The sequence below is a fragment of the Polistes canadensis genome, unplaced genomic scaffold (assembly GCF_001313835.1).
Source record: "Polistes canadensis isolate GaletaPanama2010 unplaced genomic scaffold, ASM131383v1 scaffold_127, whole genome shotgun sequence".
Taxonomy (NCBI): domain Eukaryota; kingdom Metazoa; phylum Arthropoda; class Insecta; order Hymenoptera; family Vespidae; genus Polistes; species Polistes canadensis.
In genome coordinates this window covers 88,773-109,803 of record NW_014569674.1, presented here as the reverse complement: position 1 = coordinate 109,803, position 21,031 = coordinate 88,773, and the positions used below count along the sequence as shown (strand labels likewise).

The 21,031-nt window shown below is 28.6% G+C and overlaps 1 protein-coding gene across 1 annotated transcript in view; it reads right to left on the bottom strand.

Annotated features, from left to right (window-relative positions):
* The window catches only part of LOC106788141, a 149,398-nt gene that overhangs the window by 48,979 nt on the left and 79,388 nt on the right, over nucleotides 1–21,031 (bottom strand). The window contains exon 2 of the mRNA XM_014751142.1: nucleotides 11,529–11,817. Coding sequence (XP_014606628.1) covers nucleotides 11,529–11,817 — 289 coding nt within the window. The remainder of the gene's footprint in view (nucleotides 1–11,528; nucleotides 11,818–21,031) is intronic.

The window sequence follows — 21,031 nt, the reverse complement described above, 5'->3', positions numbered from 1 at the left end:
CATTTCTATAAAGTTATTTTATTTGATATAAAAAATAATAAAAATCTATTTTAAGGAACTCAGAAAAGCGAAGGATGTTATAGCATTGTGTTAACACCACCATCATATTTCTCAGGATGTAACCATATAATCGTTATAGTAAGGTATAAAATATTATCGTAATTTCTCACTGTCCTTGGTAAAGTTCTATTATAGTTTATATATAGATTCCATTTCAAATAAAAGAAGAACAGATTTTTTATTTTTTAGAAGTTTCTAATTATACCAAACTGTATAATTTTATCGACAATAAATAATATTTATTTGTTCATGTAACAATCCAATAAGTATATATATTTTTAAGTATTTTTACTAAGTACTTTTTACTTAAGTTTATTTCAGTTTTTATTATTCTTAAGTATTTATTAATTATTTTAAAATATATAATTTACTCTGTAGCAAACATTATTTTTTTTTTCACCTTTTATTTTTACTATAATTTTGATATTTTATTTAAAAACGTATACGTTGTATTATTTGTGTGAGTGTATTTTTGGAAAGTTCCAGCACCCAAATGACTCGAAACCACGAGACGTCACTGCTTTTACCATATTCATTCTTTTAGATACCTTAAGATTGAAAAAAAAAATCTTGTTAAATGCTTTCATCTCTGGTCAAGTTGATATCTACATGTTTGTTGTCCGTTAAATGCTTAGCACCAACGAGAAAGTCCATACTTTAGATAAACGTTTCTTTTTTTTAATCGGTTCATAAACTTGTTGTGATAAGTAATAAGAATAAAATAAAATTAAAATGTTTCATTTTATCAAAATGATACACAAGAGATCAGACAAATGCGAAATGATCGTATGAAAGTTCTACATGAATTCGAATATTTATTTTATGGTAATCCCATTACATTGTTGCTTTTCGAATAAGTATTCAGTTTGAAATTAACCTAATGTTTTCAAAATATGACGAAATAAAGAAAATTTATCGGAATTTTATGGCGTATCCAATCACGTGGGTTCCAAAAATGGCGTATGATATATAAAAGGTTTGTCACCCTTTAACGTAAATTAACTCAAATAGATGACCTTGAAAATTCGAAAAAGTCATTTAATCTTAATCATTTAATTAACCAGTCAACTGTGGCAATATTTTCGAAAAGTGTCTATATAAATTGTGTCATAAAAATGAAAACAAAAAAGTATGTGTAATTGTTATGACACTGAATTAAGTTGTCTAATCAAATTACACTGTTTTATTTTATTACAAAAATAATTATTTTATTACTAGCATATATTAATTTATTTACTTCATTTAAGCGCACAGTTTTAGAGATCTATTAATCATTTCTAATAACTTTATAATAAATACATTGATGAATATATCAGATTATTGTAGTTTTACTAATTGTAAGATATTTTACAGTAATAGAGAGTACGTACTGTATTTTACGATATTATTTGCTTCATATCGTTAATATCATACTGGTTAACATTAATTACTTTTCGCATAGATCATACATACATACATATATATATACATATCTCAATACTTGTTTCTCAATCTCTCGTCCAAGTTCATTTACGGAAATTCTCAGCGTCGTTGAAAGGTACGATTATATACGAAGCATGTAATTATGGGTTAATCGTGGAGATCGCGAAACTTAAAGATAAATGAAGTGTCGCGAATTCAGTCGTTCTACGTGGTGGCTTAGCGCGTGCTAATGAAAACGCTGACTAGAATATTGCTTAGGCAGGCTAATTGCCATTTACTAGAAAGGTGTACGTACTGTATTAAGTTGTCCTATGTAGCATATGTGTTACATCATTCCTTCGATGATTTATAAGCGTCCGGTGCAAAGGCAAACATCGAAATGTAATTTACGTTCCGAGCAATTTGCGTAAGTTTGTATTGGTATGTGTGCCATTACTTGGCCCGACTGATTATTCCAAAGACAGAATAATAATTAACTTCTTTAGGCGAATACTTAACTACCAGTTTAACACCTGATCATGCTGTATTCACTCCATATACTTTTACATATATATATATATAATAAATTATAAATAAAAAATATATATATATAAAATAAATCTATCTGTATATATATATATTAGGGTGATCCTTAACAGGGGTGATTTCAAATTTCATGGCTCCCAGGGGTTCAAAAGCTTCCAAATCTATAAAAAAAAATTCTCTGAAAATTTGAGCTCTTAATATCAACTCTAAGATAGTCCGCATTCCAACCTAAGTTTCTTATGGAAATAATATGAGAGAAATTTCCTTCGTTATTTAGAATTTTATTATTCAGGAATAAATAGATCTATCGTGATAAATCATACATACTTTCATGGAGAATTTAACGCTCTACAAAAAAGGTCTCTTATGATTTTTCGCTAAATCTATTAGTTTACAAGTTATTTGAGCTTAAAGTTTAATTTTTATGTAACTATTAATATCATTAAGTATGATTATTAAGTAAATAATTATATATTAAAAATATATTAAATATTTCTTGTAAAATTTTTATTTATGATCAAAATGAGCAAATATAATGTTATCCGTAGAATTGTGATTAATATATGTGATTTTTAAATAAATTAAACAGATAGTTATTTAATTTTCAAGATAATAAAATAAAAGAACGAATGAAATATGATACAGATTTTTTAAATTTAAATCCATCTGAGTGGTGTCGAAATGAAGATTACCAGAAGGGTTTGCTATTGGTAAAACATTTGAAAGTTGTTAATGATATTGCTGAGCGTGCAGTGAAACTAATTGAAGAATACCATAGTATACTAAGCAAGGATCAAGAGCAACAACAATTTATAATTCAATTCCTATCAGAATACAAGCAATATTATGCTGATACTCGAAAATCTACAATATTGAAAAATATGAAAATTGATTGAAGCTAAGTATCCAAATGGTATCATATTATATATATATATATATATACAGATAGACTTGTATATTATCACGGAGTCTATATACAAGGAGAATGATCGCCGTGTAATAAATGTGGCTACAATATTCACAATGAAAGGACGACTTCTATTGCCACCAGAGAGCGCGTCTAGTCGTATGGTCTGATTTTTCAAATATGAAAAAACCTAACCTTAAACTTAGGAAAAAAATAGAAAAATTGGTTACGATATCACAAAGTCAAGAAAAAATAACAACAGCATGAAAAAAATGTCGATAAATTATCCGATATATCTGTAAAAAAATTGTGAAATGGAATCAATTTATCTTAAACTCAATTAGTATAAAAATGAATAATACTGCATGTAAAATGTAATTGTCAGTTACCTTACACAGTTAACCTCAAAATCAACAATTTAAAATAACCTTGTTAGTTGTAAGAAAATTAATCCTAATCCTTTAATTAATCCTTCATTAAATTAAGACTTCGTGATTAAAACAAAAACATCAAAGAGAACTATTTGTTTAATTTGTATATTTATAAAATCACACGTACTTAAATCTAAACTTAAGAACACCACCGCCGCCCAAGTGGATAATTATGGTACTCGATATTTAGTCATTTTCAACAACACAAATTCGACGAAAACGCCTATCTCGATCTTCCTCCTTGTATATAGCTTCGTTATTAATATGTAATATATATTCGATTCTATTTAAAAGATTTTTCTTGTTTATATGCACATATGTACAGTTACTTCCGAATATATTCGGACACTACAGTTTAATATTGATTATAACTACATCTATTGGTTACTTATAAGAATATAACTTTGATTATTGCTTTAGGCTTAGAGTCATTTATTAATTTTAGTAAACATATATTTAGGTAGAAATAGGAAAAAATATAATATGTACAAATCAAAGTTATTTGATATGTCACAGTCTCTCTTCTGAATACAGTTTTGATATCTAAGGATCATAAATTGACATATGCTTTCAAATGTTCTTAGAAATATTGAATGGTGAAGAAAATTCCTCTGTGCAAATACAATATGTTTCTAAGAGCTTACGATATCAAACGCTTATAAAAAATGAACTATTGGTTAAATCGAATTTTAGGATCCGAGTTAAATAGACATTTTTTTTCCTAAATGATTAGAATATTGGATTCTTGTTTTAACATTTTGTATATACGACAAGAAAATAATGATTTGATATTCTTTTTATATCGATAAATGAATTGACAATACAACAGCGTTTCATACGGCAATTAAGAAAATTAAGGAAATACATTATCGATACATATAGATCATCATTAATATAAATATCAATCGGTAAAGCAGGTTTTCTCCAACAAAAAAAATATAATAATATATACATAATAAAATAAATTTTCAATATTCTATTAGGTTTGTTGATAAGTCTGTTTTATTTTTTCTAATTAAAAGTAAATAATACAGTTCAAATTGTAGGAATTTATTGGGTAACTTGATACATCATATTATATACAATATTATTAACTGTATGTACGTATGTCTTCATAGCTCAGGTAGTAGAGTGCTCGCTCGGGAAACGAAAGGTCCTGGGTTTGAGTCCCAGTCTAGGCAACCGAGGCCCAAATTTGTCATATATGCTTTATCTAAAGTAAATTTTTCAATTAACAACAATATTTCAGCATTTTTCCTCGCTAATACAACACTTGGAAAGGGAACCTGCAAGTATGTAATTTTCAGAAATGAGGGAAGGTGGCGTATGGATTTGTATTTAATTGACGAATTTATATTCAGATAAATTTATTTGATAATTTGGTCCAAAAGTTGTCCTTAGATAGCTCAGATGGACAGAACATTCGCCCGAAAATAAAGCGAGCGAAGACTATATTTTTTGGTCTCGATTACATTTTTCTAACTAATTGATCTCTTAAACTGTTAATAAATAAATGTAACTAATAAAATAATTATTTTCGTATAAAAATAAAACAGTTATTTGATTAAAACTCAATTCAATATTATTACTTCTACACATACTCTGTGTTTGACGAGTATACTCATCATCGCGTCGTTTTGACAAAATAATTTGGGTACACAATTTTCAATAAGTACTCCACAGCTAATTGGTTAAATGTATTTCACATTTAATATATATTAAATATATCTAGTGATTCTTATAAAAATATTCGAATTCTACAATATGACTAACTTCATTGGTTCATATTTCGAATATTTATCAAGCAATCGCCTGAGAATATTATTTTGATCAATAGGTCACTTACTAATCTTGGCAAACATATATTATTTATTTTAAACATTAATCAAATAGTAAATTTCTTTCCAGTATAAACCTAATATTATAGTTTTGTTATTATTGAAGAGATAACTTACGAATTCATTTTCATTTAATTTTTTAATTACATATACACAAAATACATATTTAAAATAGTTCAAGCCTATTGAAGTTTATCGATCGTTTAAATAGCATTTAAAATCAGAAGTGAATGCTCCTTGACCACGCAGAAATTTCGGTAACCGATGAACTTGAAAATTTGAATCTCTTCGAAAGCAAACAAAAAAGAAAAGAAGAGAGAAAAATAAAGAAATAGGAAAAGAGACGAGAAATAAAAGATAATAATATATATATTCATGTATGCGAATGTATTCATATATGTATACATGAATATATATATAATTTATATATATATTATATAATAATATATATATATATATATATTATTTCTATATTTTTTTGTTACTAGTGTTTAGTTGAATCTAACTTACTTCAAATAGTTACTATAATATTATTTTTTAACTATATAATCAGGATATTTTTTTCTTTTTTGTTTTATAATATTTCCTAATCTGTAATGGTTACATTTATATATATATATATACGAAAGGATTTGAAAAGGATGCTTCTTATTCTCATTTATATCCGACCTTCTCGCATTACAAGTCACGTCGTCGTTCTCGTCGTCTGTTTTCGTGCAGAGGTGCTAGTGGGGTAAAAAGGAATGAGCGTGGAAGTTAAGAAGACGCAGAGAAAAGAAAAAAGATCCCCGAAAAGAAGAAGAAGAAGAAGATGAAGAAGAAGAAGAAAAAAGGAAAGGAAAAAAAAAGAATAAAAAAGAAGAAGAACCTCGTTATGTACCCGTTGGTCCAAGCGTATACGCAGAGACTGAAAGATAGTATCGGCCCAATACGGACTTGTATGGTTCAGGAGAAAGAGAGACTCCAACTACCTGCAGGGCTGTTCAATCCCATGAAGATTGGAACAGGTATATCTGCGGGTGTATATAACTTCGTGAATTAAAAGTGAAGAAACAATCAACGTAATCGTCGAAATGAAGAATAGTCAAGGTTCATAACTTTTTTCGGATGTTATCTACTTTTTTTTAATGAATTCTCGATTAAGTATGTACACTGCTAACTGATTGTCAACGAACTATAACTATTATACCAATTGTGATGAGTTCATTTTTTTGTTACTAGTGTTTAGTTGAATCTAACGTACCTAAAATAGTTACTATAATATTTTTTTGTAACTATATAGTCAGGATATTTTTTTCCTTTTTGTTTTATAATGTTTCCTAATCTTTAATGGTTATATTTCAAAAGTAACCAAGATCAATGAATGAAAAGCAGTACTTTACTGGTAAAACTAGTACTTTTGGGATTTAAAGGGATGTCAAGAAATTCGATTAGTCACAATTTTAATATTAAATTCGAGAAGTTTAATTAATTATTAGATTCCATTAAAGATTTTATCATAAGATTGATACAAACATTGTTATGGTTTTTATTCTTTTTTATTTGACACAAAATTTGTTCAGTTTCTTTTATTTAATAATGGTTATGTATTAGGTTTAGTAATAATTACTGTCGGTTTTGTTTCAAGCGTTTGTTAAGTTGTTCTGTGATAATTTAAACAACATAACCTAAAAAATCCGACATTAATTATTGTACTAGACCTGATAGTACACCTAACTGCAAAGAATGAAGTTAAGAATATTGATTTTTTTTATATTATTGTATTTATATTCTTTGTAATATAATAACGATAAAAAAGAACGATTCATGTGATTTTATCGTAAGGGTTTAAATTTAAACGTTAATTGTAAATGGAAACTGCTTGAAATATAAAATATACTTTTGAACAAAAGATATAAACGTTCAATTTAATATTAATTCGAACAAATTTCGTAATGAAAACGAAAGCTTTGAAAATCAGGAAATCTTTTAATTGTCAACAAAATAATGATTGAAATAAAAGTCATTATTGTAATGACAATTCAAAAGGGGTTTTTTTTTTTAAAAATTCAATGTTTATCATTGAACAATTACCCAACGTTTAAAATCATATAAACATTTAAATTCGATATTTAAAAATTGCAATTAATTTTATACCAACTTATAAAAACATTCTTTTATTTGTTCTTGTTTACATTGAAACGTAGAATACGCAAACGCGATCCACCTTCGAGTTTATTTCATATTTCCTTCTCTTTTATTATTTCTATTTTATTTATTTCCTTTTCATTTTTTCTACGTTTATTTTTCTGACGAAGAAAGAGGAAGAGAGAAACAAAAAAACAAAAAGATTTAAAGAGGCCTCGCCACGTCGAGAGAGTCATAGGTGCGATCTCGTAATTATTACATCTCACGGGTTACGAAGTGACGCGATGATTACCGAGTTGGCAACCTCCTTTAAGCTTCTCATCCTTTTTTATCCTTTTCTTTTTCATTTTTTTTTGGTTCCTCTCTTTAGTACATTGCACTCGTTTATCGTTGGAAATATTTTCTTATTCGTCAAATGTGAATTCTAGTAGTAAAACAAGGTTTCCTAATAACGGAAAATTATTTATAAAATGCTTTTTTCTTTTAAATTTTAAACAAATATCAAGTACTAGAAAAATGTGGAGTAATTTTTAATTTTTAATTCTAATACAATAGAAGATTTTCAAATAATTCAAACAATTTGTAATATTCTAGAAATACCAATATTGTTATAATTTATCCAAAAGTAAATTTTTCTTGGAATAAAGTGCTTTTTTGTAGAAGAAAAAAAGAATTGTATGAATTAAAAAAGTGAATAATCCTAAAATATGTATCCTTGTATAAGAATTTTGAAATATTGTATTACAAGAAAATATTGATTGTTTTAAATTGACAGTAAATGTATGAACATTTCCGAGACTGACTGTATATTTTTTTCAAAATCGGCACGAATTTTCAAGACACTACGTAATAGTTATTTAATTAAATATTTTTCAACGTTATTTAGATAGTATAGAACTATGGTAAACTAATTGTAAGGAAGAAGCTGTGAATGATACTGCAAAGCTAAAGTACCTTACAGGCAAGGGTTTAAAATGATTTGGAATATAACTGCTTCCAACTGTTATATATCACACCGGACTGTAATAGTTATGAGTACAAAAAAAAAAAATCATATAACTGTTGTGGATATTGCTGTTCCTGTCCATATCGATTTCGATTTCAGTTTCTTAAAACTGACATTAAATCAGTTCCACATTGGTTTTTATAACGGTTATTCTTCATTTCTACATTGGATACAGTTCAATGTTTTTTTTTTTTTAGTAAACGTATCTTAAAGGAAATCGGACAGGTTGAACAATTTTTGTAGAATGTTTGTTTTGATCTCATTGAACGTTTCGTCCCTTTATTGGGACTTCTTCAGCAACTGAACATTTTTTTATTGTGACCTTATTTAAAAAATACATATATTAAAAACATTACAAGAAGGTTCTTTAATAACCTTGACCATTAATGTTCTGAGTCTTTTTTATAAATCCTTCCGAGTTTTTTTTCCTATTTTTATATTTCAGTTTAAACTCAACGGGGATTTCATTATTTCACTTTCAGATAAATATTTTGTAGAACATTTCTGTGCTGCTTAATATAATATGTTTAACAAATATTCTATGATAATATCTCTTGTATATAAAAAAAAAATGATCAAACTCATATATAAACCGTTAATTCAAACTTTAATTGAACACATAAATGAATCCATAGTGCTCAAAGGGTTAACATAACCTAAAATATTTCTCCTATACCGAGATATTAAAACATTATTAAATTTGGGAAAAAAGATAAAAACAAAATTCGTGTCGTTGAAAGAAAACGAATGGGAAAGAAGAAAAAAACGTGTAAAAAAAAAAAGAAAAGAAGAAGAAGAGAAAGAAGTATGTATGAGAGTTGATCGAAATAACGCCGAAGGGCGTCTCGCGAACACGAACTCGTTATTACTGGGTGAAACAGGAGGAAGAAGATGAGGATGCCGAGTAACCCTCTCGAATGTTACGAAAAAGAGAGAGGACCGTGGTCGGAGGCGCCAAATTCCATAAGGAAAAAAAAGTATTGGCGAGGGCGAGTCTTCCTTACACGGTAGGATATATGTACCTCGGCGCCATTTTGGTGGCGGTGCAACAGAGGCGTAATAACCGAGAGAATTCATGGTAATGGCGATAATGCGTGCGGCCGATGGGGTCTGCATGAGAAGCGTTTAAAGAGGAGGGAAGTAAGAAGGGGGTGCACGGCCCTGAAGCAACGTTACCAAAACCATCGACTTATATGTATTGTATATATGTATGTATATATTACTGATAGTAGTATGTGAGCTGTATTTATAACGTATAGTGTGTAGGGGTACCCATCTTCGATTTATCGGGTTGTTGATTTTTTTTCTTTTTTTTTCTTGTTTTCTTTTCTCATACCATTTCGTTTTCTTTCATACAAAGGATTGTTTTATTATTATTTTGTAATAGCAGGGTACGTACGCGTGTGTATGTGTATGTGGAGAATTATATAATTGATAGAAATTGAGTAATACTGATTTTATCGGATACGAGATCGTGAATATTTATAGAATGTAAGTTGGGTGTGTACGGACGGAATTGGGATTATTTAATTTATTTTGCGGTTTTATCATTTTATTTTACGATATATTATATTTTATACAATTTTTCAATAGAGTTTTATTTATTTAGATAGAAGATATCGTATGATGTCAGTTAATGCGGTTTTCTGTCGTAAAAAATCACTGCTAAGGGAACATGAAATGAATTTCAATCACATTTTTCAAAAATGGCTAAGCTTTGCTAGTTTTTTTTATATATTTATCTACTTCTATATCACTTTTTTTTAACACCTATTCGATATTTTTAGATCTACATAGTTGAGTTTTATTCTGATTAAGAATTTTTCAAATGGAAATATATGGAAATGTAAACTCTGTCAACTGAAAGAGTGGGGGTGTCCCTACAATACGCCATTAATGCATCGAGGTCCTTGCTTTCATGCCACGAACGTTGATATTCCGAAGGGAAAATCATCGAACCGTAACCAGCTACATTCTGATTGGACGAAAAAACTTTACCGGATCTACAATTTTATTTATGGTAGGGACAAGCCCTCCGAATAGTTAATTACCCTTGACTATTATATTATCTGAAAGGATCGTTATTTTTGATGCTTCTAACGTAACTAACTATTGTTTTAATTTATTTACGGAAGAATGAAATTGAACATATGTGTTTGGTTGTTTTTGAGAATGACTTCCGTAATTGTTAGAAATGTGTAACAGGATAAAAATAAATGTTCCCGCTAAATAAAGAATTTGGTAATTAGTATGTGAATGCACTAGAAAGGGACAATATTTTCTTATCAATGAGAATATTCAATTTTCATAATAATCATTTACAAGTCCACAGTAACTCAAATTCGATACGAAAACAAAACTTTGTGATGGTATTATGACTTGCTCATTGATCCGTTAAATTTGTTATTTTCTATTTCAATTTCATTTGTTTAGAACTTTCTAATAAAACATTTCTCTAATCTAACTTCAAATAACATTTTTTTTTATTTCCACTTGTAAAATTTGTTCCCACAGTTTGGCCAGTAAATCTCGGAACACCCTGTATAATGTGTTTCATTTAGTTTGATTATTTTAAATATCTTCATTTTTTTATATACAGGAATGTTTTTCAATAAATAATTGTTTTTAAAAGGGGTATATAATGATATGAGAATTATTTGTTTTTTGAGGTTATCTTTTTCAGATATTAAAATCGTTAATGTTTTTATCATTATACATATATACCGAAAATTATGACAGTGGATTAACAATAAGTCGAAAAATTAAAAAAATAACGTATTTTATGATTTATTTTGTAATATCAGTAACTGTAATATAATATGTTAAATTTTGTTTTCTGAGCTATTTAAAAACAGAAAAATCATGAATTTAAACATTATTGAACACTAATATTATATTTTATGAAAGAAATTCTAGTTATAAGACTTTTGTTGATATATTCTTTCTAATGAGTACTACATAAGTCCATTAAAGTTTCGAATACTTTTTGTAGATCACATCCTGTACAGGTAATAGATACAACAGATGACATTTATGAATTAATAAATATTCTTTTTATATTTCAAATATAAAAATCACACACACAAGTGGAGACATAATTACCACCATAGGGGCATAGTATAATACAAGCCCTTTCCTCTATTATTAACAATAATCATCATTTTATTGAAATGAATGGTAAAAGGAAAGAAAAAAAAAATAGTAAAACTCACCAAGTGTTCCATCCAAAGAAAAAGGATGCCTGTCGTTTCTCCATGCCCAGGAGCACAGATCACAGGTGGTAAGTCCATCGGTGGCGATGCCTTCCTCTGGGAGGTATGGTGGCCTTGGTGGTGGCGGCACGAAACTTCCTATGACTGCCCATAACGAATCAACATCGTTCCCGACACCGGAATAATAGAGCAATTCTTCTTCCGTAACGCCTGCAAACCAATCCATGTCGTTCACGCTAGGACTAACCGTATTCGTACTTGGAGTGGTTGTTGTTGCGGCTGATGTTACCTGCAAATCAAAATTCATTTTTTTTTATATATTATATATATACTTAATTATCAATATTCTTGTCCAGAAATAAATATTATTAATATAAGTCTCAAAGGGAATTTTGGACGGTTGTTAAATCTTATGAACAATTTATTTTTAACCAGTTGTACGTTTCGTTCCTTACTTGGGACTTCATTAGCAACTAACAAAATTTTTTTTTTTTATTATGACTTGTTAATCTATATAAAACATTACAATAAATTACAATAATTTTTTGTTTACCTCGATCTTTACAGTTCACATGTCATTTCTTTCAGAGTCATACATTTCAATAATACTTAACATATTACAATACAATTTATTCCTAAACACCTTATCTTATCACACGTAATCAAATACTGATTCTATCTAGACTAGTGTTTAATAATCTAGGTATCTTCAGTATTATGATGTCCTCTATTTGTGTGTCCTGTTATGATAATTGAATTTTAAAATTTCATTATAGATGTTGTTTAAATTGTTCGTGTCTGTCCTATAGTTAACTCTATTGTTATTCGTTATGTGGTACATTTGACTTATATTCCTTTTGTACCAGTTGTCTTCTCTGTCTAAAATGGTTGTATCTTTAAATTTGAATTTGTGTCCTGTTTTGAAATGGTGTTGCGCAACCCTGACGCAACCCTAACGCAGTAGTATTATTTTTTTGCACATTCGTAGGTTTACAATCATTCCTATGTTGTTCTAATCTTTTTTTTAATTTTTGCTTGGTTTGTTCTATGTAACATTTGTCACATTCACATGGTATTTTATAAACTAAGTTCGATTGTTCTAGTCTATTATATATATATTATTGATAATAATAGGAATTATTGTATGTATGATAAAAATAATAACAATGATCAATAAATAGATTTTTTTCTTTCCGGAATATTATACTCAAATTTCAAAATGGCTACCTATTCTATGACAAGAAATATATTAACCAAACAAATGTATATTATATAATATAATATTGTTGTAAAAATAAAAGCAGACTTTATTAAACGCGGATCAAATTTCAATTGAATATTTTAATTACTATTTGCTTCTCGTGAATTCATATATTATTTAGTTATTTCATTAATTAACCGAATTGGATACTTTAACGGTAACAAATTTATATCGAATTCGCTTCTCTTTCTTCAAAAAAAAAACCATTTCTTTCTTCCAAAAAATATATTAAAATATATTAAAATATATATATATTAATTTATTATATAATAAAACATTTGTTTTTTGTTTTATTATTACACGAATTTATCTTATAACGTGATACTTTTATAACAAGGTTTGATTATTTTGAAAAGTGGGATGGGTTACAGTTGTTAAAAGTAAAACTAGAAAAAAATTATATAACATAATACGTTCTATTTTTCTATTATCACCTTTTTTGTTCTGCAACAGAATTTTTTCAGTTGAAGTGTCAAATATCTTGTAAGGTATTGAAATTTTCGTGATCTTGGGTTATTACTTTGTTTTTCATTATAATAAAAAGTACTTAATATTGATAATATTATTGAATTATTTGATTACTAATTATTAGATTATTATATATATATTTTTTTCTTCTTTTTTTTGAATAGAGCAAATGCAATTTTGTTGAGGTTAGATGTGATGGGGTCGATAGATAGGTGTTGCTGAATTTGTTTAATCAATTAATGGTGTTGGATTGTACATGGTGTATATAATAGTTGGAGTAGTAGTAGTAAGTATAGTAATTTTACTACGATATATTCAGTATATTTTTATTAGCTTCCGTTGTATGTTTAGTTAGATGTAAATTGTGTGGTAATGCGAAGAGTTAGAAGAATGTAAAAATCTTTGTAAAGGGAACGGATCCCTAAAACCCGTAAAAGGGACCCGTAAAAGACAATATTATATATTTTTCTTAAATTTTTGAATGATTATTTACTCCAAACAATTGTATAATTTCTTAATAAATTATTTATTAAAAAATTTATAAACTTATTGAAAAAATATGATTTATAAAATTTCCAGAATAATATTATAATTTCTAGAGTTAATAATTTATAAAACGTTATATAAAAGCTTGCACAAAGAGAAGTATAATGAGTAATTGTAAGTTTTCGTCATCTGAAAAGAAAACAAGACTATAATCGCTAAATAAAAGCAAGAATAAAAAGAAAAGAACAAAAAAAAACAAAACTAATCTCAACATTAACAACAACATAGTACATGAAAGTTCCACATTGTATTACACATAAAAGTAACTCTGTTTATTCTCATCCTCAATCTCCAATTGTTCCCTAACCCCTGTCTATCTCTACTTCATCTTACTCGAGATGATTTTTCCATAGCATGGAAGGTGGTCTTGTGGTCTTCTTAGGGTAAGATCTTTCAGGTAAGTTAAAGGGGAGTAGGGGGGGGGTATCGGCCCATCTTCTTATAACACCCTCTTTATACATCGATTCGCTCATGGTGGCTTTTGTACACGGCGTTCAGGATTATGGATGGGACTGGAACGTGAGTTGACTGGTGCCTCACTCAACTCAACTCAACTCAACTCAACTGAGCTCAGCTCAGCTTTCTCACCTTAACTCACAATGGTACGCATTGATCGGCTTAATTACCGTGATATCGGCGTAATTAAAGCTCCGTTGTGCCGGAGACCTTTACTTCAAAGAGGCGTCCAAGAAATCCGTGACTGGACTCCTGGCGTCAGAATACTCTCCCTTTTCTCTCTCACTCACTCTCTTTCTCTTTTTTCTTGCTTTCATTTTCTTTTTCTATACCTTAGATACCTTCTCTGTCACTTCCTTCGCGTTCCATGGTAACACGCTTTGTTAATAAGCCATTATCCTCAGTGTGACGTTAACTTCGACGAATCACCGTGTGTTCCACGCTTCAGCCACTTCCAATCGGCTTTTTCTCTCTCTCTCTCTCTAACATTCGTTCATCTCACTTTCTCTTTCTTTGAAATACGTTTTCTTCTCACCAATCGGTCCTGCCTGTCTCCGAACGTAAAACTTGAACGCTCGTTGGAAGGAAGATTCTTTGATTTATCCCCTACGGAACTTTCTTCTCCGTGTTCACCGGTGCTCGCATCGATTTTTTTTTCGATACTTGTTCCTTCTATTGTATGTAAAAGAATAATCGAAGAAAAAGAAAAAAAAATGCTTTTACTTTTCGCAAATTTAGGGTGTGGCCGTGCTAAGAGATTTCTTTTCTTTCAATTTTTATTCTTCTAGTTTTTTTGAAGTTTGACAGACGTTTCCTCGAACAGCTATTATTTGTATTCACCGCAGTACACTTTTTCAACTACTTTTTAGATTTACTATGAGAAAAACGTGTTTCAGTTCAATGGAGAGTATCAATGGATGAATCAGAGTTTTTCGATAGGGGAGGGGGGATAAGTTTTTTCTTCTTTTTCTTTTTTTTTTTTCAATTTTGTTACGAATATCTGGAAAAAAGGAGGAGGTATACTTCTGTCGAATTGTAACATCTAAATGTTGATGGTTGATTGAACGGTTGTTGAGATTCATTTTTGAAATCAATTTTTGACGTGTACTGTTATCGTTGTTACGGAAATGTTTATTAAATTTTGTTAGAAATATTATTTGAAATGGTAAATAATTAACAATATAATAATAATAATTTTTATTATTAATTACTTAATAATTGAAAATAATTTGAAATATTATTTTAGTAACATTTATTATTAATTATTTTTTATAAGGGTGGTATATTATCGTTGTATTGAATATTATGATTTTGCTATTGAATGAAATGTAAATAAAATTTGTATTAAATGTTTTATGTTACTTTGAGAAAACTTTTGATCAATTTTAGAAAAATTTATTTATTGTTGATCGAAGAAAGTTTATTTAATTTTCTATTAAATATTTGAATAAATATTGTTTCATTTTGAATTTAAAAATCGTAATTTTAAAAATTTAAACTGAATTCAGTATAAAAAAGGTTTATATTAGTTATGAAAAAATATTATGATCACTGTTTGACGCGAAAATATTTTGTTTAATTTATAATAAATATTTGATAAAATGTGTCATTTTATCAAACCGAAACATTTGAACGTTACAGAAATTCAATGATCGTCAGAATAATTCTGGGCAACTTCAAAAGAATATATATGAATCTTTCTATCATGTATGTGTGTCTTGAACTGTGTCACACATACTCCAGAAAATATTATTTTATCTAATCGAAACATTTGCATATCACTAGTGAGCAACCGTTCATCAACAAATTTTCAATCCTTTTCTTTGAAATATTTTCATTTTCTAAATTCATTGTAATAACAAATTATTCGGAAAAAATCTGTTTGTTTTAATTTTCAGTTTTATTTCGCGATCTCGAAAGAGATTTTATAGCAGTTCGAAGATTTGTTTATTTCGTAACAAGAAGTGTCTTCATCGAGTCTTTATCGAGGTTACAACGAGTCGGTGAGTACATGTTTGTTTGGCTATTTGTTTATTTGTTTCTCTCTATTTCTTGAAATATTATATATTTTTTATTTACTTAATGTGTTAGCAATCAATTCTTTTTGTTTTAATTATAATATATTATTATAATATCATTCTAATTAATATAAATAATATATATAAATTTAATATATAATATAATATATAAAAATGATATTAAATAAAATATTATAAAATATATAAATTCAATTCAAATAATATGTAAAATATGTTTTTTTTAAAGAAATATCGTGGCATGTGAGGAAAATTTATAAAAATTACATTAAATTATTATTTTTATGCATTTTCAAATTTTGTATGTGATTGGCAATCACCGATTGCTATTAGGTTTGTGCTATAATTTCATATTAAATCAGGTTAATGTATCCGTTTACAAGATTTACGGGATGAATATTTCTAATTTCCATGTATTTATATCTATGCTAGTCAATTTTAAAGCTAATGTATTTTGTTGCTATGGTAACTGTTGTATGTGACCTTTGCTGTAGTTTAATATGTTTTATTTAACATTTTATTCTCTTTACATTAAGTTTACATTAAATAAGTGATAAATATTTATTCTATAATATAAATTTTTATGTTTTTATATTTATTTTTTATTTTATTTTTCTTCTATAAAAAGTATTTACATATATTTATTTCATTATATCAAATTATCATCCTAATATTAGAAATTATTTTATTTAATAATTTTAATTATGTAATACACATGTAAAAATTTTTTAATGAATTACATATATTTATTAATATATACAAATAACTTATTGTTAAAAACAACAACTAGGTTAATTGCTTTATAAACAACCAAAATATTAAACCATAAACTTGATCATACTCTTGTATTCGAATATTATTGGGAGTCATTGTATGTATGTATGTAAGAATTTTGAATGATTTACAATTTTCTTATAAGATAATACTTTAAAAACAAGTTTTAATATACACGGTGCATATATTGCAACAATATTTCTATTATACAATACATATCACAATATATCAATATACAATAGCGTTATATATTAAATAGTTGAAAAGACAAAGGGTATAAGTAACATGTTTACTTACATTTCATATAAGTATATAATTACTTACCAGACATTGTTTAGTTTGTATGTTTAAACAATCTTACTTTTATTTCTTTCATTTTCAGCTCTAATTGCATAATATATCTAATATAATTTATGTAGTGTAACGAATGACAAACTTGATGCAAAAATTACAAACAAAATTCAGGATAAATCGTGTTCATACAAAATCCGAAAAAATAAGTGCATAGTGATTGATTTGCGAGCGTGGCGTCAACTTAACGAGGGGCTGATCTTATGGATTTTAGTTCTTCCCTTTTCAATCTCGTTCACTTTGCTCATTATATTCCAAAAGAGAAAGAAAGAGAGAGAAAGAATGAGAGAGAAAGAGAGAGAAAGAATTACAAAGAAAGAGAGAGAAAGAGAGTGAATGAGAGAGAAAAAGAGAGAGAGAAAGAGAGAGAATAAGAGAGAGAGAGAGAAATAAAATGTGAGAAAAATAGGAGGTGAAAAGGAAAAGAGAAAGAGAATGAAAGAAAGAAAGAGAAAGAGAGAGAGAATGAGAAAGAAAGAGAGAGAAAGAATGAGAGAGAGAGAGAGAGAAATAAAATGTGAGAAAAATAGAAGGTAAAAAGGAAAAGAGGAAGAGAATGAAAGAAAGAGAGAGAAAGAGAGAGAAAGAATGAGAGACAAAGAGAGAGAGAAACAGAGAGAGAGAGAGAATGAGAAAGAATGAGTGAGAAAGAGAGAAATAAAATGTGAGAAAAATAGGAGGTGAAAAGGAAAAGAGGAAGAGAAAGAAAGATAGAAAGAGAAAGAGAGAGAAAGAGAGAGAGGGTGAAAGTATCTCGTTATAATTACGAGGCGTTGGCATTTACGAGCGAAGAGATCAAGTCTCTTCTCTCGTACCTGCCAACCCTAAACATTCATTCCTTCTTGCGAGTCTCCGTCGTTTCTTGATAATCCGATTGCAGGCTGGATCGTTAAGAGAATCGTTAAAACTCAAAGGGAAGTGAGACAGACAGACGGTGAAGGGAGTAGAAAATGAAAAAGTAAAAAAAAAAAGAGACGGAGAACTGTAATTTTTATTGTAACGTTCCTCTTACTTAAATGAAATTCATGAATTGTTTATGATTATCCGTCGTAAAGTAATTATTTTGTGTAAACGTAGGAGCTGTTAAAAATGCTTATTTCTTTGTGTGTGTGTGTGTATTTTTTTCTTTTCTTTTTTAAATCTTTTTACAGAACTTATAAATAAGGGGATTAGTTTGTATGTGTATGTGTGTGTGTGTGTGTGTGTGTGGAAGAGGGGGTTTAAACAGGGAAGTAATATTTTGATATACGAGATGTGAATATTTTTGATTATGGGTTTAAAGAAAGATAGAGTATGGTGATAGTAATCTTGTAGTTGAGATAAAGATAGGTTTTTGTGTATAATTTATTATAAATATTGTAAGAATGAAAGATTAATGTGTTTTCATTGTACAAGGTGGTAAAAGAAAATGTTTAATGTTTTTTGGAGGTTTATAATACTTATCAAGAGAAGTAAAAAATGTTTGATGATTAACATGTGGATCTTAAAATAAATAATTTCGATGTAATTCAATTTTTTTATTATTTATGAACGTTTGATATTTTAAGCGAGTTGCTGCTAGGCAACATATTGAATATAAGAAGAAAAATTTGCTCATAACAAATTATATTATATTTAAATACATTATACACAGAATTATGTGTACAGTGAATCGCAGGAATATTCGTATTCGCTCTCATTGTAAATTTTATACAATTGCTATTAATTGTTTGTAATGCAAATCTTCAAAATTCTTATAAACAGAAACCTATTTGAGAAAATAATTACAAAATTATATTAGAATTATTATAAAACCATTTTATTTTTAAGGAAATGTAATTTCAATTAAATAATATAAAAAATTGTGTCTCACAAAAGTATTCGCATTTATACAAGATATAATAAAAATACGATTATTATTTTTGTAAGAGATACTTCTTTGCATTTTTTTCTAAGTACCAATAAAAAAATTGAATAATAAGTAACAACAAAAATAATATCATTACTATTTAAAGCACACATAATTAATATTATTTAAATGAATGTAAAAAAATATTCGCATTAAACAAGATTTTCATAAATACGAACAATACAATTGGCTAAAAGAGAATGAAAAAAAAAAAAAAGAAAAACGATTTGATTTCGAAGTATATATAATTATAGAAAAATTTCAACAACGTTTTAAGGAACGCGAACGTGATAACCAGCGTAAGAGTAATTGAAAAGAAAAGAAAAAAAAGAAACAATAAAATCCTTGAAAACATTTGCGGGGCGATCAGTTTCACACGGTATCGAAGAAAGAACGTCGGATTTAACCGATCGTTCCTGTCGTTTCCTTCCAACCCAAAATTCCACAAGGATCGTTGAAAGAAAGAACGTGCATACATTCCCTCGAAAAAGAGAAACAACATGGAATTCGCACCCTTCTACCACCACCACCACCACCACCATAACAACAACAATCCAGCCCTACCCACTATTCCTATACATTTACAATTCTGACACATTCAGTGAAGTTTTATACGATACAGATAAAACTTAACCAACCAAAAGAAAAGAAAAGAAAAAAAAAAGAAGAAATTCATCGAAAGGGGTTTGCTTTAGACGTAAACTTTGGAATATCAAACGATTCCCGGAAACGAGATTCGTCGTCCTCGGATCAGTTTCGGTCAAAGTATTTTTTTTTTACTTTCAATCTTCTTCTTCTGTTTCTTCTTATTTTCCGATGACGTCGCTAGAGTGTCGAAAGAATTGAATTTGTGGTAGGATGAAATTTTCGAGAGTTCTCGTATTCCTTTACTTTCCTTTACTAACCAAAGAGGGTGGAAGGGTAGAAAGGGAATAAAGAGTGGGTTTGAAAGATGAAAGAGAAAATAAAGAAGGAGTCTGAGTGAAAGAGAAGATCGCGAGGAGGTTTGAGGGGTCGTTAAGGATGGGTTCGAGGGCCATGGCCGTATATAACGGATAATTGACAGCCGTACTGCGGCCGCCGTTTGCTTTGCATGGACATTGAATCCGCACAAGATGGACGCATGCTCAAGCGCATCGTTGTTGGACGCATGCTTGTTGAACGACGGACGTGCGTACCCTGAGAGTTGAGGGAGAGCAAGCAACCAGAAGAAAGACGAAAAGGATCGACAGAAATTCGGTCCGTCGTTCTCCAAAGGAAGTTAGGGGAGGAGTCAGTTCGTGTCTACTCAAGTGCTGGAAGAAGGAGTAAAAGGGCAATACAGAGAAAGAGGAGAGGCAAATGCTTTGCTTGATTCCTTCCTTCCTTCCTTCTTCCTCCCTTTTTCGTATGGTACAAGCCTCCTCGTAAATTCTTTGATTCCAGTTGCTGCTATGCGAGCTAACGTTTGCTGTGTTATCAAGAAGAGATTTCGATTCTTTTTCTTTCTTTTTGATTCTTCAAATGTAATTACTGAGAGATGTAACGATTTCTGGTTAGTTTCGATCTTGATTTTGGTAGTACTGATAATATCTTCATTTTTCTTTCGTATTTGTTCATATTTATTATTTTCTATTGATTTTAATTATATTTTTTATTCAGCATGCTATTTAWAAAGGGTGTGTTGTTTTTCTTTAGGTTTTTATTTAATTTCAGAGAAATAACATGATTTTTGTTAGGTTAG